This window comes from Ornithodoros turicata, chromosome 1 (genome assembly GCF_037126465.1).
Source record: "Ornithodoros turicata isolate Travis chromosome 1, ASM3712646v1, whole genome shotgun sequence".
Lineage (NCBI taxonomy): Eukaryota > Metazoa > Arthropoda > Arachnida > Ixodida > Argasidae > Ornithodoros > Ornithodoros turicata.
Genome location: NC_088201.1, coordinates 13300708 through 13325951, shown reverse-complemented (window position 1 = coordinate 13325951; position 25244 = coordinate 13300708). Strand labels below are relative to the sequence as shown.

At 45.8% G+C, this 25244-nt stretch overlaps 1 protein-coding gene and 1 long non-coding RNA gene across 2 annotated transcripts in view; one reads left to right on the top strand and one right to left on the bottom strand.

The window, feature by feature from the left end:
• The window catches only part of LOC135377515 (insulin-degrading enzyme-like), a 53855-nt gene extending 53356 nt beyond the window's left edge, over positions 1 to 499 (bottom strand). Inside the window, exon 1 of the mRNA XM_064609986.1 lies at positions 416 to 499. Coding sequence (XP_064466056.1) covers positions 416 to 483 — 68 coding nt within the window. The 5' untranslated portion in view covers positions 484 to 499. The remainder of the gene's footprint in view (positions 1 to 415) is intronic.
• Positions 1 to 25244, top strand: part of LOC135377518 (uncharacterized) — a 35967-nt gene that overhangs the window by 2768 nt on the left and 7955 nt on the right. The gene's annotated exons all lie outside the window — the stretch shown is intronic.

The window sequence follows — 25244 nt, the reverse complement described above, 5'->3', positions numbered from 1 at the left end:
TTGGTGTCCCCGGAGCATCACCTATCGTCCTATCCTGATAGTTACACGCCAAACGCCTCACTATAGATAATGGGTGCAACGCTCACGCCCGATGTAATGCAGCCCAAAGAAATGGGGACAAGCGGAGCCAGGTTAGGTACCTAGCGAGCTTTTTTTTTTTTTTTTTTTTGTATTGTTGACTCTATGAGATGAGCCACAGAAGCCACAGAAGCGAGCTTTAATGGATTGGAAAGTATCCACGATAACGGTTCCAGAAACATGATTAGCCAACAGCCTTATTCCTCTGAAGATGTTTGATTTAACAGCTTCGTTTATCGTACCATTTTCATGGTGTGCTTCCGATCGACTCTCCGTACTATCCCCGGGTTAGAGTTGAACATGCACTGTAACTGAAATATGAGTATGACCAACTCACCTGGCGCACCCGCGCCGAACGCAAAGAGCACAGAGAGCACCGCCGTGATTTTTCGCCCTTTCTAACATAAAGCGGCGCAAGACAAACCGCGAATTAGCGAAAGCAAACATTGCCCAAGCAGCACAATGTACTGAAAGTCGAGTGCAATAGGGGTGGACGGGTAGGTGGAAGGCCTTGAACAGACTCTTGAAACTAAAGAACATTGATAAGACACATACCGTACACCCCTCTTGCACTCGACTTCCAGTACATTTTGGGTGCAATCTCGGGGCACATGACCCGATAAGGACGCACCCGTCCAACTTTTTTTACGGGACATCAGCAATGTCGAATACAGGTAGCTCGCTATGGTTTCCTTATCAGCAAGTCACGTCCCGATGCATTTCGAAGAGTGTGAAAGTCGCAGCTATACGACGACATTCGGAGCTTCCACCTGTGAGATCTTCCTCTCTACACAGTTGAATAGACCCGATAAGTCGGCGTGCGTGAGAAGAATCCCCGGCAGTGAAACGTCCCCTTCCTGGGACTATTTTTATGCCGTACACGTATCCTCGCAGGAAACAAACGGTGGGGTTGGAAGTCCGGTGCCGTAAGGGGGCTGCTGGCCAGTGCATAACACTCGTGAAAACGCCCGTGATATTCGGTGTATACTGCAAAGCGGGCAGGCACAAGAGCTGCGTTCGAGCGAGACGGACAGGAATATTGTCGTCGGTCGGCTTCCGTTTTTATGAAGCCAGTAAGATAGATTTGAATGTTGCTTTTGGCCTCGATGGTTCCTCATTCACAATGAGAGCTCGCTGAGGCGGACCATCGAAGGACGCCGTAGTGGCCACGCTTCGCCGCAGTCCTCGTTGGGCAAAAAGAAATACATCGCCCATACGATGATGCTGTGACAGACCGAGGTTTACACAACATCGAGGTATTTGCAGTGTCATCGTCCTTAGACGTTAGGCAACAATGTTCAGCCTGGATATGTCACGCCCTTTTGATGCCATTGGTGGTTCGATAGAGAAGCAACAACAACAACAACATATCAGGAAGTATGCTAACATAAACTTGGAAGAGGTAGTGTCTTCTTCAGTCTGAGGAATAAACAGGCACTGATAGAAATTATTTGAGTTTTAATATCGCGGCGAACGAGAGGGGGATGGACGCAGTCTAGAAAGTTGGGTTAGTTTGTCTAAACGAAGAGCGGGGATACAATAAATAATACGGGATGGGCTCAACAATAATAGCGATTGGCATTTATGGTGGCAGGTTACGGAGACCTAAGAGCAACGGACGACAAATATAGTTCACAAAGCAAAACGCAGAACAAATGGTTTTAAACGATGAAAAACGATAACCTAAGACTTTGACTTAGGAGGAGACAAGCAGGGCACGCCCACGTGTAATGAAAACAAGAGCTACAGGGCGCAGAAAGAAGGCTATTAGTAGGGCAACCAACTTGTGCCAAGGACAAGGCCGGTTGTAGCTGGCGCATCGCTTCTTGGTCGTTATGAGTCGGATGGCCAGTCAGGGTTGCTATTCTGGACGGTTCGACACACAAAACGCCTTGTCTTCCCGGTCCCTTTGAATAACCAGATATTGTGGGGCGACAGGATGTAGCGCATCTTGAATTAAAATTCAGCACGACTGCGATTTTGCGCATAGCGCCGCATAGCGCCATAGTTGTGCATCAAACATGATTCTCCGCGCAGTCTCTGCTGCAGTGTCATGTGTCAATAGAAGCTTGTCGATAATGAATACGTCGCAGTGAGAACGGCACGAAGAATCGATGGTTTTCTCGGGGATTCCTTCTTGGAATGTACTGCGATGAAATCTTTCTTTGAAACAGCAGAATGGTTAAAACGGTGGATGTGCTCAAAGGGCATTCTGGTCAGCACAAAAGGAAAAGCGAGCAGATGTGCAAAATGATGATCGTTCTGAGGAAGTATCTTAGCTGCTAGAACACACGCTTTCTTTCCTACGCACGGAAGGCAAATTAGACACGCGAGTCAGTACTCACGTGCAGTTGCAGAGTTCATCACTGCTCGCTCTTATTGGCCGAGCGTCGAAAGACCATCAACGGCGCTCGCTTGTCGTGCTTCTCCGTAGCCTCGGCGAGCAGCTCCACTTTCACACTCACCACCACTACCACTTAGCCGTCTTTCACGCGGTGAATGCTCACACACCGTTGAATTCGTGCTTCCGTTATGGAAGGAAGCGGCACTGTCCAAGCGCGTGTGGAGCTGAATTCGCGAGTAGTGGTAACTCTGAGAAAAGCAAAGTACCTCGTTTTTGTTACGATAAAGGCGACGTGGTCGAGCATTGCGCATTAGCCCACCCTGCAATCTTTATTAAGGGAGATGAGCTGACCTTTTGGTGACTAATGGAGCAAGCCAACTGTGCTACCACAGAGCACTGCGGTGGCTGGTACAATGGGTAAGAAATTCTTATAATGTGCTAAACTCACGTGTTTCACACAAACAAACCAGGTGTGCGGTTCCTAGGTGTGCGATATGGCGAATCATTCATGCTCACTCATGCTCAATGTGGCGAATGAGCTGAGCATCAATGAGCGGAACTCACTCGCGAACATGAATGAGCAAACGATGGGATGAGCATGAGCAAAAATTCACTCGCCAGTATGAGGGAACAAACGAGGAGATGAGCATGAACAATACTCATTCATGAGAATGCTCAGTGTGGCGAATGAGCTGGGCACGGAGTGAATGAGCATGAGTGAGCGGCAGTCGACGAGTGCCGACCTCTCGCTAGTGTTTGCGAAAGGTTGTGTACAGTTGCAGCATTCTACACGTAACGATCGTCACATCGAGGCACGGATGTGTGTATCCAGTGTTGGCGAATGACGCTAGCCCACGTGCATTTGAAGGGTTCGAGATGAGAAAGCGATTTCGGGACACACGCATCTATATTTTCGAGATCCATATAGGGTTTATTCACTGACGTCACCTCCCCCTGTAGGTCCCTCGAAGTTATGTTCCCGCATTCGCTCGCTGTCATATGTGTATTGTCATCAAGCAGGAGAGCTACCTATGGAGGTAGACCCCTTTGGACAGATCCTAACTTTACGTTACAGTCCTACAAGCTACATAACAACACACTCTAGGAGAGTTTGCTGTCATATGCTTTTTGGATGACAATTAACGTCGAAAACCTGGAAATTACTTGGATATGCTACAAATCACACCGAACAATAGCTTTTAAACATGAAATATACGGTGAGTGCGATATGGGTGCCGGCTTGAATGGGACCTACAATATGGCGGCCGATGGCAGCACATCTGCCTGCTAGCGACAGTGGCGGTCTCCTACGGATGACGTCATGTGAATAAACCCTATAGAAGTTGGTGATACTAGAACTTCATTTATATTGTAGATTTCAAACATATCGGAACCGTTTTTGGAACGGTCGCAAATGCCTACACGATATTCATCGACAAATCTTTCGACCCTTCTTTTGCTTTTCCATTCATGGCCGCAAGTCCTCCAACTGTTGAAACGTCGACGTAACAAGCACGCACGCGTCGACCACGTGGCAGAAGTGAACACTATAATTTTTGCTTTCGGAGTTGTTCGAACCGTAAGTCCAAATGGGCCAAGAGCAAGGATGCATCCTATATTATTCGGAGGAAGATATCAGCGCTGTCATCTGTACAGAACAGGCAGCGGGGTTTAGTAGTTTCGTCCCCGCTTGATCCGCAACTGCCTGCATTCCCATGATCAGGATGTTATTTCCATTGCAGATCTCCCGATGTCACGACAAAGGCGCCGATTATTTAAATGAAACACTGCTCAAGCCCTATCGTGTACACATCTCAGAAAGGCTGGATCACGACTTCCTATATCCACGCGCCCACCTATAAGACATACATTTCCGACGGGCTGGAAAACCGTCTTATCAGTCGAGAAGATCTCCGGATCAAAGCCGTGCCACGTTCCAAATATAGGGCGCATGACAAACTTTCCGAAGCAGTATTCTAATCAAGCTTGCGGATTGCTTCTGCTGTGTTGTTTTTACTCATGGCCCAGGTTCAAGGTCGATGAGTGTCCTACATAGACGTTTACTAGGTCACGCGCATCATTTTGATTTGCAGGTAGATCGAGCAACGTTACGAGTTTCTTGACGTATTCACTTTTCCTACATCAATCCGCACAATATGCCAATCTGGCCACGCATTTATAAAGGGTTCATTACACTCGTGTCTGAGTTGTGACACATAGATCACGGTCAAGTTTCACCTTCAACGTTTTCCTGCAAACGTGCCAGCTACACCAGCTACGTTCTTTTCTGCGTGTCTCGCTTGCTATATTCGCTGTGAAGTTCGGTATTCTTTTGTCTAGGCTAGCTATGAATACTCATTAGTATTTAGGGTCTGACTTTTTCGGGTTAAATGCCTTTACCGGATTCGGGAGCGGAAAATCGTGTGCTATTTTATAATCTGTAATTCCGGGTGAAATCGGGTGCTACTGATGCATACGGGCGTTATCGGCTTATTATGTTTTGCTTCCTGTCTAGCAAGCCGCCCGCGGTTAAAGTACACATATTGGTAAAGCACCCATACCTCGAGATTTATAGAGACTAGCACCACATGTTGTAACATCAAATGTGCTTCCCATACTTATTGTTGCAATCAAACAGTACCAACATCATGCATTCGTATAAAATTGCTAGTAAATAGTGCACGTGGTACGTGGTACAACCTGATACGTGACTGTTTAACCCGAGCCGGTCCTAAACTGATTCGGAAGGGAATAATCGGGGCGAATCGGGTTTAACCCGAAAATGTCAGACCACGTATATGTATTGAATAGCGCGCTTCTCATTATGCAGGGCAATGGGGATGTCGCCATATCTCAAAGATACTGATCATCTTCAAAATATTTTTGATATGTTATCTCGAGGGTTAACAACCTTGTCTTGGCAAACTTAGCAAACAAAGAAAAAAAAAAAAGGTATCTCAGTGGTTTTGGCGCACTATAGCCTGAGTTGCTTATGCGCCATTAAAATTGAATCATCATCATCATCATGGTATCTCGGATATTAGAGATCTGCTACAAAAAGATTTTTTCCTCCACGTACGTTTAATAACCATGGCCCCAGACTTCGTAATTTCCCAATAATGTCTCCCACTGGAACACTTTCCAGGCGCCTTTTGTAATTTTTGCTATCAGAATGACCGCGCGGCAGCGAAGTCCTCGGTGGTTGGTTTCATCCTGCTTCTAAGGTAGTGCGTTTGGGTTTTACAACATTAGTGAGTTTTAGTATATCGTACGCTGTCGCCTTTGCATACGTAAAGGATAGCGTGGGGATTCTGCGCAAAGCTCTGCTTACGTATTGCGCGTGCGCAGAACCACCAACGCTATCCCTATAGCGTAACGCAAAGGCGACACCGTAAGATATACTAAAACTCACTATTATCGCCATACCACTACATTAGCTGGGAATCTATGCTCCAATTCGCACTGGCAGGCGAGCAAGGTTTGAACCCCGCAAATGTTGCGCGGTTTTCGCTGGATATCCCATAAACGCCCAATATCGGCACAGGACACCTCCTCCCGCTCCTCCTCCCGAGCGGCATGCCGCACTATGGGCAGGCAAACCGCTTGGTAGTGAAGCGGCACAACCACGTGCCATACCTCGTATATAAGTATACAGGCGCATGAAAGCATTTGACAAAAAAAGTTTATTTTACGCTGTACTGCACTGAGAACTTTGACACATAAACGATAGCGCCTACTGCCATGCTGCACTGTTGTCTAAAGATGAGGGTGATGACCACAGGGCTACCCTCACCACGTTCGAAGCCGATTCGGTTCCTTACTCTTGAGGATAGAACCGAAACGTCGGGACCGCCCCTTCTCGAAAACCTTGGTTGGAGTTCCGCATTTCCCACTTATAGGGTTAGTCTCACAAACGTTACACATTTTGATCGCATCGTAAAAATAGAAGACTGGGTTTATCCAACACCAAACTTTGCAGACTCGTAGCCATTTGTCTGAAGTTTTGTTGGGATTTTTTGTGGGCATTATGGTTCTGTAGAAGAAAAATTAAAAATCAAGCAAAATTTCACTCCATGCATTTTCTATGGCCTATCTCACTCAAACGCCGACATTTTCTGCTGTGTGCGCTTCATTTTCATTTCACCACACACAGGTGGCACCAGCATATGGAACAAGACTGGAACATGAGGATTGGTGCATAACGTCAGAATTAGCCTGTCAGATCGTTGTAGGCAGCGCTACCTGTGTGAAGTGATGTGAACGTGGAGCAGACACAAGAAAAAATGGCGGTGTTTGTGTGGGATAGGCCATTGAAAATGCATGGGGCGAGATTTTGCTTTATTTTTAATTTTCTTTCTACATGACTATAGCGCTTACAAAAAATTCGAATGAAACTTCAGATACATGGCTATCAGTCTGCAAAGTTTGGGATGGGCCAAACCTAGTCTTCTGTTTTTACGGTGCGATTGAAATGTGTAACGTTTGCTAGAATAACCCTGTAGTTTGCCCCAACGAGACATCCTACTGCTAAATTAAATGCCAATTGAATGCCTATAATGTTGAATATCAGACATTAACACAGCGGATAAGGATGTAGCGTTACTGGTTTAGAAACTGTAAGTGGCACACATGTAGGACACATGCGAAGAGTGGCTACGTAGGTGGCGAAGAGAACCGGCGTCAGTCAAGCCTGCCACAAGCAAAATAGGGGCAAGTGAAGAAGCGCGAAAATGGGCGACAAGGCTCGTTCTAACAAAAGCAACGCATCATTTGACGGGTCAGCGTCAAGTAGCTCCCACTGTGCCGAGAAGCAGTTGATGCGTGAACGCTTCTTTGTCAGTGCAGGTCACATCAATGGCCGCAGTGCATGCGAGACCTCCTGGCATTACGCAGCCAGTCGTGCTCTCCTTGTTCTCACGCCGTTGTAAACTTATGGGGATGACTGCGTGAAAGCAACGTTTGATGCGACTTGCTGCGAAGCTGAAACGAGGGTGAAGCTTTCAAACGACTTTTCCCGAATATGGCACGTGCGAAAGAGACGCTTTCACGAGCTATGCGAAGCTGGCTCCCAGGTGTTGGTAGTGTTCAACAGCTCTGCGATACCTGAAGAGGCTTGGGCTAGGTTCAACAGTTTAGTGAGTTACGCTATGGCAGCTCGTTTTAGCGAATTACCTGCCTCTGGAGAATGAATGCCACGTTTCTGAGAACACCGTTCTGGCAAGTTGAAAGGACGAGCAGCCCGCGCTTTCAGGCAGTCACAGGAAACGTCAAACGCAGATGAAACCTATCTTGTATTTTGGAATCATGATGTAAGCCAAAATCGAAACTTCGATAACAAATCGTTTCGATGCAGTGGCGGATCCAAAAGTGGGCGATCGCCCCCCTCCCCCCCCCCCCCCAAAAACGACAGTTTATACATTGGAATTCTCTCTCCCCCTTCCCCACTACGTGCTCCGACAAAGAACCCCATCCCCCTCTCAAACGAGTGGTCTGGATCCGCTCCTGTTTCGATGCGTCCCCACAGTTTTATCTTGAAATGACGAACCTCTTTTTTAGAAGAATGCCGATGTAGCGCGTTGTAGTATAAACTGTTGGTCTGAGTTTACCGTCACGGGCTCAAACAGGAAACGAGCAAAGCATGAATTCTTCTACGAGCGTATACCCCTCGTATACCCCTTTCGTTGGCACGACAATAGCAGTACGAGTACAAAGTTCAGAGTTCCATTTTGTTAAATAGTGCGCACATTAGATGTTATAGGACTGTAACATAAAATGTGAGTACTATTTTTTCAGAGAAACGAGATTGCGATATTTTCCTGAGCCGCTGTCGTCAAACGTCGAGTTGAATTGTATTCGTTCGCACTTATGGGTTTCATTCTTAAAAAGCGATAAAAACCTCCATGCATAATGTAAAACCCCGAGACTAGGGAACACGAAGGGACAGACACAACACATTCATTGTCAAAGCCTCCGTGCCTGGAAACAAGCAAAAAGACGACACAACACACAGCACAGACCATTTCTTAACCATTTTTAACAATTTTCGCACTTATGGGACCATGAATGAGGATAGAGTTTATAAAATTCTTTATACCACGTAAATGGTCATTTATATGTAAATTTTAGTGACTATCCTATCCCTTGCGCTTCATTGCCTATTTTGCACGCGGATCGTAGATCGCATACAACACTATACGACATCTGAGTTTCCTGTTTCTGTGTGTGCACATCTCATGTGTTCGGTAATAGCCGGTAACTCATAGTTACCCCAAACATCCAGGACACTCTGAAAGCCGTTTAAAAAAGAAATTTCACAGACTTCAGTAACAATGGAAACCTAGGGTAGTTGGTGATGCGCCTGTGGTTGTGTCTCTCCCTGCATAGTCTCCGTCGTCTTCGCGGCGTGTCTTCTGAGTATTCACAGACTTCAAATGTTCTCAATGAAAGCTCGGCAAAGTAGGGTCCCCCGCAGCGACCCCGCATCCATCTCAATCCATCTCTGTATTGAGATGGATGGAGATGTTGACTTTTACAAACTAAGGAGTAGGCCACTCCAACAACAACAACATAACAACACTTTGTTTTGATGATGATGAGTGGGGTGTTTCTAGGCTACTGCAAATCGCTTACATGAGTAATATAAAATGGCTCTTAAAATGTGGAAAGAGTTATCACATCCATAGGAAATTTGGCGCTGTTCAACCGACCAATCCCGCAGCAGCTTCTCCAGGTCAAATGGACGATGATGAAGCCAGTCCAAGGCGACACGAAGGTCACGTCAATGGGTGTTATACCGAGTGCAGAAGCAAGGTGGATGTGATTGATGTATTCTGCTTTTCTACATGCGTGCAGCAATATAGGGAATCCATTACCAATCTTGTAAAGAAAGGTGTGACCAATGGTACGTCTAATTGAAGGCGATTAATAAAGGATTCAGTTGCGCGCGCCGAAGAGAGCTATACTAAAAGACCCAACATTTTGTTCGTAACTATATACTGCAGGAGGATGTCGTGCCCACTTGAAACTGCCGGTGTTAGCTTCACAGATGACACCGTGGACGATTGTGGCTATAGGCAGCGGCGAGGTTGAAGAGCGGAGCGAAGCTGTATCTTGCATCAGAGTCGGTAAAGATTATCGATGCAGAGCTATGTGGCTATGCGTGCTATCTCCTATAGCGCCAACGCTACACCACACGTTCCGCTACGTTGACGTTGGATGAGAGAGGCGAGCTATAAGCCGGAGAACCTCCTCTGGTATCACGAAAGCACGAAGTACAAATACCAAGCAGTATAAGCATCAAGCACAAAAGCATCTGTGCGCATATCCTGGACAACGCAAGAAAATACATATGTCTGACACGTGGGATCTCAACGGAAGGAACAGGAAACTGCAAGAACACTTCAGAATTATTTTTCTGCTGCACATGATAGGTGGATATAAAGGAACTGGACAGGACAGTCACATGTGCACCTATTTTTTGGATGAGACACATTTAACGTCCACGATGGAGATCTACAAGACTCCTTGATGCAAGTTAAACTGGATACCGTCTCAAGGTTTGAGTCAATACGAAAAGAAGCGTGGGGTAGTTATATTGCACGTAACAGTTCCACTTTGTGTACTGGGGATATTTTCTATAGTTCCTGTTTCCACAGAACAGGAGTAGCAACATTGATACGCTGAAATAATAGAGCTTAATTTACTCAGGACTGTTTTCACACATACCCTAAGCCTCGCACACACAAAAAAATAAATAAATAAAATAAAAAATAAATCAGAGCTCCACGTAGCTTTTAATTCCTGCCAAGTCGAAGAATGTACCCGTGGCGTCATATACTGCATGAGTATTGTCATCCCAACGAATCAAAACGAACCAAACGCACGGATACGCCCTTCTTGGAATGTCACTACACACCTAACCTACCTCTTCAAGACCTGATGGACCTCTTCAAGTGATGTGAGTTAAAGTGCCTCGAACTGAGTTTGAATTTCCGTGAATCACCTTGCGAAGGAACTCAGGCAAACCACCCAAGTAGCACAATGTACCGAAACTGAGGGTGCATAAGGGTAGATGGGTAGATCAAGGTTGTTTTCTTCGTGGACAGCTCCTGCGAAATGAAGCACACTACTGACAAGACCCCTGCCAGCCACCCCTTGAATTTTTCAGTGTATTGCGCCGCTTGGGCAGTGACATTTCATGTGCCTTTGGCCTATTTCAGTTCAGCGACACGCCTGCTTCTGGTGCTCGACTTAGTCATTAACGGACGGTGCTTCAATATGCATTACTGATGAGATTGTTCATTTTATCTGGCTTAATATCCACTGGAATACAAGGCCTGTACACTTTCATCACCCCTCTGCCAAAGCATCATTACGTCTCATCTATAATAGTGACCTCAGAAATCTTTGTCGTCTGAAAGCGTTTTCAAGTGTCTGATCACGCCAGGTCACGCGGCGTGCTGGCTCCTACGGATATATGTACGCGTTTATTTTCACACGCGGGACGTAACAAACCATGCATAATGTAAAAAACCCCGAGACTAGGGAACACGAAGGGACAGACACAAACACTCGTGTTTGTGTCTGTCCCTTCGTGTTCCCTAGTCTCGGGGTTTTTTACATTATGCATCATCTTCACCAGCTCGCTTGCTTCCTAGCCATTTTTTCATTGTAACAAACTAGTTTCTGCAAAGACAGTCACCAAGCCACCGAAAACTACTACGTGATGCCACGCAAGCATGAAGAAATTTTGCATCCTGCAGCTTATAGCGTAGCGATTGCGAGCCAAAATGATAATAACAGTTTGAAACTAAAATTCCTAGCTCCAATATTCTATAAATAATCCTGCCACTCCTACATGAAAATCAGAATCGCAATCCCTTGCAAGGATGACTTCCTTGTGGCCACATGTATTTACTCAGAATTTCGAAGGGTTGAACTAATGAATGGGTACTTCTACAGCACTTATTTTTTTTATTAAATTACCTTGAAATCCGTATACATTAAGTTAACCCTTGTCCCTAATTTACTAAAGCCTTATGCCAGTGTAGCTGGTGCTGCATCATCTGGTATGAATGACCTGCTACGGCTAAAGCAAGCAGTGTGTGTAACTAAGAGCGTTCAAGAGGGCTAAAAATAGAAGCAAGCCACCGTGACGGATCTTTTGTTGCTTACAGAGCGAAGGTTCAGAAGAAAGTCAAGCTTTTAATTAGCAGAAGTAGACTATTTTGAAGTTGAATTACATCTCAACAAATCACGCGTCTTTCGTGTGACCCATTCAGTTTATACGCAATGAAGCTATATTTTATCATTTACATAATTATATAATCTGGTCTTTCTTTTATCACATGGATAATTTAGGCACAAAGGTTCACTTTGATGCACTTATCAGGTTATTATCCCCAAGCGTAGAGAGAGAAAGTAGAGAGCTGTACCGCGCACATAATCAACGTGACGCCGGATATTTCACATAAGCATTAAAACATAATAAGATCCACCGAATGAAATGGCGGCTACTGTTTTTCGCAGTACTGTATATCATGACCATGCATAATTTTAAGCGGGACCTGCCGACCCTACCGTGCCACAACTGGTTCCAAAATAGGGAAGTCCGATGCGTCTTCGTTTCCGCAAGCTAGTGAACGAGTCACGGCTTTTGCGATCATCGAAGTGGCCTCGTAAAGGTTGCCCCGATGGTTGCTGATAACCCGTTACAGAAAAGGAAGCCTATGTATAGCGGACGGAACCTTCACGTACGGAAAACAGGACTGGTAGCTAAATGTCGCGTGCAGAGACCTAGTAGGCGTTCAGAAAAGGGGACAAGAAACATGATCGAAAGGCGAATAACGAGGGGAAACCACGCTGTGACGCGCAAATGTTCGGTGAACATATAGCTGGATCCACGTATGCATTTAGGCTGGCATAAACTATGCAGGGTCGAATTCAGGAGTGCGTCAACCAAGGCTCGCCTTAGGCTCGGTGTCTCCTGCGCTCAAGGTACGGGTCTGTCTCAAGTGCGCTTGCCTTAGCGCCTGCGCGTGTTCGTCAAATTTTGACCCTTGTTTACTGTATAAAGGTGACAATATAGAGTGATGCGCCTCCGTTACGGAGGTCTCTAGTGAGGCACTCTTGAGCAGAGGTGGGCACCCTCACAAAGGCGTGCGAGTGTGAGGGTTTCCTCACCCTCACCTCACCCCACGATATTTCAGGTGAGGTGAGGTGAGTGCCAATTTTTCTGGTGATGTTTGAGGTGAGGTGAGGAAAATTTTCAAAAAAAATTAGGTGAGGTGAGGTGAGGTGAGGAAAATCTTTTGGAAAAATTGGAAATTTCCTCACCTCGTAATTTCCGAGGCGAGGTGAGGAAATTTCCAATTTTTTTAGGTGAGGTGAGGAAAAATTTCAAAAACATTTTGAGGTGAGGTGAGGAAAACTATTTTTTTAGGCTAAGCGAGGAAAAATTTATGAACGCGCACTTTATGAAAACTTTTCCCGCGCGTACACGGGATATCTTTCCCTCTTTCCGCAGCTTCTGTCGCTCATCTGGGCGGGGACTGCCCTCCTCTCTCGCCGCTGATCTGACGCCCGACTTTGCGCGTCATTCGCATACCTGCAACTGAACCTCAATTTCCGCGCAACTTTTACGGGTATAACAATCGTCCCACGAAGCGTTTTCTGTGATTGACTAGGCCAAATCCTCCAAGAAGAAGAAGAAAAAAAGAAGAAGAACGTTACATTGACTAAGCAATTTCATGAGTTCAATTTCGAAAATGTATTTCAATGGCAAATTGATGAAACTATTTGTATTTGGTGACAAACTAAATGTCCAGAAGAAGGTTGCTTACAATGGTCAAATGACACGTTTCGTGCCGCACCCTGTATGCACTCACGATTGAGGTATATGCATTTACATTGGAAGTTACTCAAAGCCAACGCGCATCGAATACACAATCTTCACATCGAATACACAAATAGCTTTAAAAAATTGAGGTGAGGAAAATTTCGGAAAAAAATTTTTAGGTGAGGTGAAGTGAGGAAAATTTCAAAAACAATTTTGAGGTGAGGTGAGGTGAGGAAAAGTCTCAAAAATTCCTTTGAGGTGAGGTGAGGTGAGGAAAATTTCGAAAAACATTTTTGAGGTGAGGTGAGGTGAGGCGAGGAAAATTTTTCTCCCAGAAAATTGAGGTGAGGACGAGGCTAGTGAGGACAAACGCCCACCTCTGCTCTTGAGGCAACAAGGGGACGCCTGAATGGTGGGAACGAAGGCTGCAATCGCTCTGATACGGGAGGAGTCTGCTTATGCCGTTGTTATGCGTGCACCAAAAACATCCAAGACTTTCCATTCTGTTATCATTAGGTTAGAAACAAAGGACAATTTGAAGATAGAGGCCCCGACAACGCACCCCCACCTGAGCTGAGGAAGATACCGCAGAGCTATGGCATAGGTCCTCGCAAACAAACAACGTCAGTTTCTTTCTTTCTTTCTTTTTTTTTTTTTTGTGTCCTCTTCCAAAGGAGGGTACAGCATAAAAAGACACTGTGCGTGTTCTACATTGGCCATACATAGGGTTCGTGGTTTTCGGCATTTTCCGAAAAATGCCGGAAAACACCCCCCCCCCCCCCCCCCCCCGGAATGATTTTTTTCAGATTCGGAATATTCCGAAAAAATACGAATTTCTCGTATCCTGACAGCTGCCATTCCTGGAACCGCAAAGGGAAATCCCCTTGGAATCTCCCTTTGTCGACTATTTCTCGAGCGTGGCATTATCTCCGGGCTGTGCCCTGTTTGTTTCGTTGTGCGTAAGCGCTTATAGGAGGATGACCTCAGCTCTGTTGACGAATCTCGTATGGATGACATAAAGCACGAGTTTTGCGAATATGCTGCATGCCCTGCCCCTCAGGTGGATATATCTCCTATTCCGTTTTGGACGACCCGTTCCAGCACATGGCCTTTGTTATCGCAGTGTTACTGGCTATTCCTGTTTCTAGCGCTAATGTTGAGCGCGCGTTCTCTAAACTTCTTGTTATTAATCGCAAGGAACGAGCCGCTATGACAGATGCGAGCATGATGATGTACGCTTGCATCTATTACAACAAGAGGTAGTCTCATTGTTTGCTGGTTATGCACAGGCAATAAAAGACATTGTTAATGAAACCGTGAATCAATTCACTTCTTTTCGGTTCGTTGTCACTTCGCCCGCAAAATAGGCTCTCCTTCATGCGAAATAAATAGATGCCCGTATTCGGGCATTTATTTTTTGGGCGGAATATAGATGCCAAAAAAATCCGCTTTATAGTCCCCAATATAAATGCCGATAAACACCCCCCGAATTGGGTTGGAAATAAATGCCGAAAACCACAAACCCTAGCCATACATTAAAACAAATCCACCGTTACAAGCTGTTATCAAGAAGACGAAATCGGGATAATAGAATGCGAGAAGCAGGCAGAACCCTGTATAAGACCTGAATAAACAACCTAGTTTGGGATCTGCCCTGGGGCAATAATACCACAAAGTGCTCTTCATAATGATTTCTTGTTCTAATGGTTTGTTCTAGCCAACCGTGCTCTCGGTGTGGTCCGCTTATTAAATTTCGTCGCTGTCCAGATGGTGGTGGTGGTGGTGGTGATAGGGCTTGCCGTTGTTGGCCTCACGTATGTGGGCAACGTCACGACTCACGCCCTGGGGGAATGTGCGTCCTGGGCCGACTTCTAAGGGAACTATGCCGACATATGTCTGAAAGCGTCTAAGGAAAACCCAGGAAAAACCCCAGACAGCACAGCCGGCCGCCGGCCCAGCCGGCCGCTGTCCAGAAACACTTGTGCTGAATCGCCCTACACGAGCCAATAATCTTCTCCTCTGCAAAGCGGTTTTTAACAAAAGCGCCTCGCGTTGCTTCCTCCGCCGTGCGGCAAGTTTGTTTCGGTTTCACTTTCATCCGGTCCTCAAAAGGAAGGATGAGCAGCTGTTTATTTACGGAAGAATATGAAGCCGCGAAGGAGGTAAAAATTCAGGTTACAAAACAGTTACCTGCAGCGCTCGCGGACGTCGTTACACGGGGAAGCAACCATGGTCTTGTGTATCTAGGCCACCACCCGGATCTAGAAGAATTCCTGCAAATTTCCTTTTTCCGTTGGCCGCAGATACTGGTCTATATTTATTCCGGACATTACATAGTCGCCGTTATGCGGCAATGCAAGGCAGCAAGTTTCGTTCCTGCTTGCGGAATCGAACATTTTTGCGTCGTGGCAATCACGCGCCAAAACTGCCACATGGAAGGCGTTCAGAAGATGCCTTTTACGTGCCTCCGTTCATCGACAGCGGCCATGACAAAATTTGAACGAAGTAGCAACTACCCAGCAAGAACAGCAAGCGAAGAAGCGAGTATAGGTATAATTGAGACCCACATGTGACTTAGTCAAACTGAAACGACAAACAGCTGCTGGGGCCAGCATCATCCTGGTTAATGCATTATGAATGTCAATCAATCAATTAATCAGCCTGTTCGTCACGCAATAAACCCGCTGTTACGGAACGGTCCACTGCCTGTCTCCTTCCTGTACATTCGGAGCCGGCAGAAAGGTTCCATAAGGAAACGGTTCACTCAACGTGCAAGACGTCACGTGTCGATGAAACGACTGTCAACAATATGACACGGTCCCGTTCCCATGCACTGTCGCGTCTACCATAGAGTGCGTACTGGGCCTGCAAAACCAAACTACAAAGTAAACCACGATCTTGTTACCGACTTGCACGCGCGAGAAACCAGTTGTGCAGAAACCAGCTATATAGCTTCCCTGTGCTTACCGGGACCAGACTACTTCCGTCTCGTGTAATTTGGATGTGGATGCGCGCTTTGTTGAAGATACCATGATGAATTAAAGGGGTGGACTGATATTTAAAAAAAAGAAAAAGATAACGGGAGATTTGGCAAGGCGAACTTACGCATATGAGCTTTCTTCCCGGATACGTATCCGTTTCGGAGATGTTGATGGAACATGTTAGAAGTTAGAACATTCCGAACAGTGCTGCTAACTGGTGGTAGTTTTAGCTGAACAGGTTTTGTGGTGGATCGGTGACGTGCATTTGCACATTATGCGGGTCGTCGAAGCAGTTATACTCAAGATACTCTTGCGTTTTCAGGGTCTGTCTCAGCTAGATCAGGACACGAAATTCCTGGTTTATTCTAAAGAACAAAACGGGGCAGAATCGGGCAACACCAAACAAAAAGTTGACCTTCGTGTGAAAACCACCATACGACACCGTTTCGTACCGTCGTTGTTGACAGAGAAGGATATATTTCAATGATTTTCAGCAACAAAAAACACATGCTCTTCTTTCTCATGAGCCACACTCCATGTCGCTTCGGCCTGACTCCTAATGCTCAATTTCTGAAATTGGTACATGTACAGCCGCAACCCCAATACGGGCGAAAATAAGAGTCAAACCTCGTTACAACGAAACGCGATATTTATTTATTTATTTGAAAGATACTGCCGGCCATCTGTTGATGGCCATGACAGATGAGGTGAGTACACTACATACAACACACGGCTATACACAGTGCAAAATGTCAAGTGTTAAACATCTGATAAAACGAAATTCGCGATAGAGCGAAATAATTTGGATTCCCCGGCAGAGGGCCATAGAGATCAATGTACTTTATCTCCCGCTACAACGAAATACTTTTTAGCCGCCGCCTTGATACAGCGAAAGAACGAGATAAGGTTTATGACCCCAAAGCCGATTTCAGGGTCACGAAAACAAAGGGCGCAAGCTGCGTCCTGTTCCCGCGGCGAAGGATGACACGCGCGATTAGGGTCGGGAGGAATCTGGTGCCTACAAAAGGAAGTCCGAGTCATTGGAAGGTTTGGGATTTTCCTTCTGAGGTTTCTCCTTTTCGCGCTGGTTTTGAACTGTCCGTTTGCAACCAAGTACAGCCTGTACAGGACGAAAAGAGCACGAGACGCAAGGCGCCAACGCGCGTGTGTGGGCAACGCTTCGTTCGCGTGGTGACGTGTGACGTGACGAAATCAGCCAGATTTTCTTGACGGGGACAAACATGTCGTAGCAACGAAGAGCCTTACGGAAGACGCACTGCCACAGACGCGCTTGGAAGGTGTGCGGTAGTGACTGTAGTGTGCGGGATCGCGACACGATATGGAGAACGCTGTGGAGGCTTTGGCGGCGTACGAACAATGCGTGAGAGCGCATCTTCAAGCCATGACGCAGACGCGAATAACCGGCTATTTCACGCAAGAATAAAATGCCGTAAGTGCTGTTTGGCGCTGTATTTCTAGTTGTTATAATATTTCAAGAAAAACTTTTCCGTATCGTAGCGGGAGTTATCGACGCTTATGTACAGCGCGCACCCTCACGAAGATCGCGATTCGCGACCTTAAATTCGATACAGCGAAATGTTCGATACAACGAAAGAAATTGCGGTCCTCGTGAGTTTCGTTATATCGAGGTTCGACTTACTTTCTGTAACAGACTTCTAATGTCTTGGGCCGACCTCTTCGTTTTTAGCTGAGTAAGAACTCCGTTAACGATTCTTTGTTTCATTAGCACTCCCTCTCTCTCATGTTTCTTTCGCACTGGCCACGACAGGGCACTGGGAAAGTTTCCGAAAACCCACCGTCTCCTCCACAGCTACGCTAGAAGATCGTGATTATTTTTTATCAACTTGCTGATGTACAACAGAACAACTGAAAAGAAAATGAAGACAAAGAAAAAGAAACCAAAGAAACCTCCAACGAATACCGGGGAATTCGAGAGTCACCAGTTCTTGCAATGAACGCGTCATCTTTTTTTTTTTTTTAACTGTGCTCGGTCTCCTTCCGTTGATGTAATGCGATAACACTGAGCACTGACGAACCAAAACAAGCAGCAGGTACGAAAATGATTCACCGGAAGGAACGCGGGGAAATGTGTTTGTTCCGCTCAGTGCCCCTAAAGGTATACTACACGGAAGATGGCGTTGGGGGAAAGTCTTCTGTGCCCGACCAATTTCATAGCGTCATGTACACGTCGTAAACTGATTACGGGCACGAAACAAATCCTCGCATGAACGGTTGGACGCAGGAAGACAAATAATTAGAAACAAATGCGGCGAGAAATTCAGCTGCTTTACAGTGACAACGTACGAAGGATTTTTAGCCGAAAAGTACGGATTAGAATTGGATGTGAGAAGAAAAAGAAAGAAGAAAAGATGGGTTCAACCTGATTTTTGAACACGCATCGTAGGTACACTGTACTACATCACTAACTAGTTCAAATTAAATTGCTATGTATCTGGCTGCAGCAAAACGACTATAGTGTCCTGGCTCCTGGTAATTAGTAGTAAATAGTCTATCCATAGCCAGTCACCTTTGGGCATTGTGCCAAACACGTTTCAATGAAGTAGCCTTATAGGGCCATTTACAGGACATACGGTTACACAATTTCAGCGGTCACGTGGTGTCACGTTGCCGCATAAAGTCACCGACGGACCTGCACGGTGGTTGGCCCTACAAAGCTATGCGCTATGCTGATTTTTCTATCTTGGCAAAATAAGTACGCTTGCGTCATAATTAGCGCAATATACTGATTAACTGCAAGCTGCTGCCAGCCCACCACATTGCAGCACAACGTGAAATAAAGGATTCAGTTCAAATATGTAAATAATATACGCGTTACTTCCTGGCACTGAATGAACACAAGCAAGGCTGACCAGAAAGAGTTGCACGTCTTTATCTGTTTAATCGATCACGGCACGACAACACGACGACGGTTCCACCATGTAGAACACACCTTCATCCCCGGAAATGCATCTACGTCTGCCCCACTAGTCATTTTCTTCTTTCTGACAACGCGATGCAACTGAGGCTATGTGCAGCGCAGATGCGAATGGATTGAGTGAAGAACAGCAACAAGAAGCGCGAGGTTAAGGCGACTACTTTGTGCGTCCGAACATCTTCACAGGGAGATGTCTAAAGGTACAAAATCCAATGATCCGGTGAAGGTAAGTGGACGCGGGAGCCTCAGGTCTGGTGCTGATATTTGGAACACCAAACTAATCTTCTACGGGGTCACTGTTCGTCTGCAGCCAACAGAAGAAAAAGCAACCTCGTGTTCGAAATGTCGGCCCCAGACCGCCTGGTCTTGCATCCATTCACACGGAACTGACATCCGTAAGGTACGAGTACATGAAGCCAGCAGCAGTAGACGTGGTCACGCCCAGTAATGGGATTCGAGTATCCGGGTCACCCCACAGGTCCACGTGCAAAACAGGCGTTAATCTATGAGGACAGGTTTGGGTTTGCAAGCAATGTAGTTGATCGCTTTTTGATGGCTAGATATAGTAACTAGGTTACTCCGTCGAATAACAATATCCGTGGGCTTCGTGAAGACGCCGCCGTCTGTCACATCTGACGGACGCCTCGTAGGACGTCACCTGCTTAAATACGATCCAGTTGTTCCTCCAGGCTTCAGACAGAGATCATGCTGAACAGTGAACGAGAACTGATGCTGGAATACTTTGGAAACATCGAACGACTTTTCGAGACTGAGGCAGTTGTTCACGGTCGCGAGGTTCGGTACTGGAATGTCATCGATGGTTCCTGTTGAAAGTCCAAGTATACAGGGTGTCCCAGAAAACGTGTCATTGAATTATAATAAAAAAACTACGCCACCTAAAATCATGCGGTCAAGAACATTTGTTCTTATTAGGTTTTTGCCACCTCCTAATGTGAATGCCATGTACTCCAAGTTTAATTATGTAAATATTTGCGAACTGAACTCGAAAATTTGCCAAGTAAATGTCACTTTTTTACCCCACCAATGTGAAGAGCGTGCCCAATTCACTCAAATTCATAATAATTCACAGTGATATTCACGAGCTATCCCATCGAAAAAAATAGCCGAATATCATGCTTTTCGGAGTATCGGACCATAGCGCGCGATGACTTTTTGAGCGCAATCGCTCCCAGTGCGACGAAAGGAGGTTCCGAAGCCAGCCCACAGAGTGATAGTAGAAAAAGTAACAGTTCCTAAAATTGGGAGAGGGAAAGCATTATCCCAGCGAAAGTCGGACGTGATAAGCCGTGCCTGTTTTATCTCTTTCTGCGATGTCGGGGAGGGCTGGGTTTCCAACCTCCTTTCGTCGGGCTGACAAAGATTGCGCTGAAAAATTCATCGCGCGCTATTCTGTGCGACCTCCGTAGACCATGATGTTCGGCTATTTTTTTCCGATGGGATAGCTCCTGAATATCCCTGTCAATTATCATTAATTTGACTAAATTAAACACGCTCTTCACATTGGTGGGGTAAAAAAGTGACCTTTACTAGGCAAATTTCCGACTTAAGCTCGCAAAAATTTACATAATTAAACTTACGTTACACGACATTCACATGAGGGGGTGGCAAAAACCCAGTAAGAACAAATGCCATTGACCGCATGACTCTAGGTGCCGTAGTTTTTTTATTATAATTCAATGACACGTTTTCTGGGACACCCTGTATATGGAAGTGGTGGCTTGCTTGGGAGAGTACGGTAAAGTGTACCATACGAAATCTGCAGGTCAACTGGAAGCACAATGGTGATCAGCTTGGTTGAGTGTGCGTCGATACATCACAAACGATAGTGCGTCGCTACATCACCCTGTGGTGACAGCACCGCTGCTCAGCGTTGGTATTTACACGAAGGTGATGTACTATAGCTAGGATTCCGCGTTTTCGGTTTTTATTTTTGGGCGGATTCGGCGTGTGTTTTTCGGTGTTTATTGATTTTCGCGAAATCGGCGTTTTTCGATGTTTTTCCTGGCGTGTACATGGTTTACCCGCGAATAGAATTCACAACGTAATTTCCGCACGACGCTCATTCAACGTGGCGTTGTCAACTGCGCTGGCGTTTTACGGCTAACGCAAAAGTAAACGGACATTTTTCACGAGCATCGTGCTCCTGTATTGTTTTCTGATCTGCATCAACAACTTGCTGGGCATGTCCAGCAATTTATATATCTGTCATCGTTCCTGGAACGTCGCTCTGTATTCGGTGTTTTTAGGTTAAAACCGAATGAGGGAACATTTATTCGGCGTGCGTTTTTCAGTTTCAGTTTTCAGAACCCTAACTATAGCAGACAAGCCGGTACAGAACTGATTCTCACACATGCTCGGAGATAAAAGACTATACACGTATTTGCCATGGCTACATAAAAAAAAGGAATTTGGCTGATCATCATTTTGTCATTGAAAGTGGATTCAAAGTACGAAAATATAGCGTCTGCATATCTGAATCCTTATATTCGCATAGTGGTGAACGCCAGCTCATTGTGACATGAAAGTATGACTCTTTCATCTACAGAGCCCAACACTGCGTTCAACACATGATGTTGAAATAATGTCAGTGGTCAGCGCGCGGTTTCTCCGCTTCTTGACGGTCATGATGTTAATGGAGAAAACATGGAGACATGGCCACACTTAGCGTGTCCGTTCCTTTTTTTTTTTTTTTTTGAAGTAACTGTAAAGGAGCAGTTACACTATCACGGTAATTATAGGCCACTCTCTGACCCTGAACAATGACTGAAAAGTAACTCACTGTCCCGTGACTGCCTGATGAGGCCACAGAGATAGACCAAAACGAAGAGCGTAAAATGCCATTATGTTTACGCTGTTCCATGCTTCGCTTTGTTCTCTCCCTTTTGTTTTCATCTGTCACCTGTTTTGTGCCACGTGTTCCACATCTTGGTACCATAATGCACTGACACTCTAATCATAATTATTATCGATAAATTTTGCAGAGTTTCCTCGACTAACAGGATTGCATATTTTGTATCAACGTCCCTTGTTTTACCAGGTCAGAAACGGAGTCAGTAGTCGAATTATTATATCGAGAAGTGGTCAATGTGGAGAATATCCAATGCCGTAAGCCTCAATAGCCGCTATGTAGGATATAAGTACACGAGAGAGCTGTAAGTGTTGTTTGCAGTTTTATAGACTCCGAGGAGAGGATACGAAATGATACACAGTATAGTCTGACACACCTGTTTCACCTTGCGGCAACCTCTTGCGATTTCATCCGGTCGGTCAGGGTCGCTGTAAAAACATGCTGATGATTGAGACACAACTTGATATTGAATATATGTTGGTTATCGATAAGGAATATTCGTTTATTTTGTCAGTCCGATTCGGAAGAGGTGCTGTGATACAGGAATGGACGTTGTAGGGCCACAGTAGGGCCAACTTGTAAGCTGCTGGCCCGCGTTGATCTCGGGGCCATACGAATCGAAGCGGAACGAAAAACCCGTCATTAACCGATTCATGCGGAACTGAACGAAGTACAGTGGGTGTCCTTCATCTTGGATCCTAGCTGAGCCTTTTCAGAACTATAGCGAGCCCGACCGTCGTATTGGCTCCTACTTCTCCTCACCCAATTCCCTACTCATAATGTTCCTTCCCAACTACACTCTTAAAAATGAACTTCACCGCATAGCACGCTCCTAGCCAATCATCATCCAGAATGATATGGTTATCTGCCCTGATTTGTTGAAAACAGGAGGCGTACGCCATTTTTGTGACACTTATGCTGTTCATAATTGTCACAAAAAAGGCGTACGCCTCCCGTTTTCAACAAATCAGTGCAGATAACGATATCATTCGAGATAATGGTTGGCTAGGAGCGTGCTATGCGGTGAAGTTCATTTTTAAGAGTGTACTTCAGCACACTCTGAAATTTGACAATGTTGTGCTGTTTGGTGAGGCGGGCAAAACTGCAAGGCACAGAATTTTTGTCGATGCAGCGTTCCGTGCACTTTACAAGTGAGATTGTCAGGCAGGCTCTATCACTATCTTGGAGTGTACGTCAGGGATTTTCTCAGCACCCCGCGCACACCGTAATGCCCCATCCCTCCCCCCCCCCTGAAAAAAAAAATCTTGCAACACCCCCAAAAATACAGGCCAGAAAAGCCAAAAACGCAACAAAGGTGGGAGGTATGCCCCCCCCCCCCCCCCCCCCCAAGATGAAAATCCTGGGACGCTGATGGAAAGTAATTGTTTTGAGGCTGGAACATACAATCAGGCAAACACAACACAGGCCTTTTTCGATGACTGCCATATTTTCAACTGGGAACATCCCTGGGTGTCCCGTCATGAGTCGCGTGGGAGCGTATTGGTTTCTACCAATGGAAGACAGGACCCTAAGTTCGACGTTGTGACAAAGTTTCGCTGGAGTACAATGCTTTTTCACTTCTGTCGTGACGCTACGTGCTATAGTGAGTCCGCATAGCTAGTTACCTTTTCGGTACATGGATGGAACCGCTGTAACTGACTCAGTCTCGGAATGGATCACGAACTCGAAGCAAGAACAATTTCCGCATGGACAAGTGAAAGCAACTGACCGAACTGGGGATTAATAAATCATTGCAGAAAAATAAATAAACGACACCAGTGTACGGAAGATTTTAGTTTTTTTCTCTCGTGTACCAAAGTATACGCATCAACCTGTGGAATGAGAGAAAAGCCCATTGTTTAAGTAAAAAATATTTCTATACAGTTACAGCCATGCATCGTACATAAGCAAGTTCCTACTTTGCAATCCAAAAGTTCGATAATTATATACGCACAGAATCGGAAACTCAAAAACAGTCCTTCCACGGACTTCGCACGTGGCTCGAGCTATTAGGCGGCGTAAACACAGAACGGATGACCAAATCACGAGCTCTCCTCGCGTAATCCACTTTACAGTCCCATGCCTCGTACTCTAATAGGACTCCCTAGACAGCTTCCGTTTTCGTGAGCCACATTGCAGAGTAGAACCTATCACGCATGACGTGTACATGGCAATTCGACTAAGCTTGACGACGGCGTGCCTGCGGAAGAAAGTGCAGTGCACAAGAAAGGCGACTTTCTTCCAAATTTCACGTGAGTGGTACTGGCTAGCGAAATTAGATGCGCCAGCTAGGAACCGGCTGTCCCTCTTGTCCACTCAAGCGGGCGGTTTGCCGCTGCAAGAGGCGGAAACGGGTTTGCCGCAGCACCGATTGCACGAGGAATATGCCCACTTCCGACCAGAATAAGGAGCCGTTTAGTTCCATCTGAACGAGAAGGACGAGACTGGGACAACAATGCTGTTACTTTGTCGAACCGAATCGGTGTTAGTGCACCGGCTGAATTACGCGCCCTTTGCCTCACGTAGGTGTGTATACTCTGGAAAAGCCCGTGTGTGAAAAAGATGCTCCAAGGGGTGAAAAACTGGACACGTACGTTGGTATTGATGTTGTACGGTGTACTAGCACAACGTGACACGGACAAGTCCTGCACCTTGTCCCGTTTATACTCCCCTCCTGTCCGTGACACGTTGTGCTGGTACACCATGCAAGAAAGAATAAAAAAAAGATGCTCTTCCGAAGAAACGGGCTAAATCGTGTTTATCAATTTTCGAGCCGTTTGTCTAATGCTGTTTTGCCTCAGTTATCTGCTTACTTAGATGATGTTGACACTCAACGCTGTGATGGACGGATAGCGCGGTAGCATCAGCTGCAAAATTGCACTACGTGACTTGCTGGTCGCATACTCTGATGATGTGCACGTACACAATTCTTGCGATAAAATGAGTTACTAAACAGACCGCCATTTGCTCCTTTAAGATTACAAGCAATAATCGCGTAAAAAATATGTACCGGTATTATATATTACCGGAAGACTTTGTTGTCAGGCCACTTCCCACGTGGCCGCTCCCCATGGGAATCCAGGAGAGCGTGAGACACTGTTGGCTGCTCTTGAGACGTCACAAATTCATTGGGATCGCTATTGGCTGTCAGTCTGTAACAGACCAACCAAGCGAAAAAT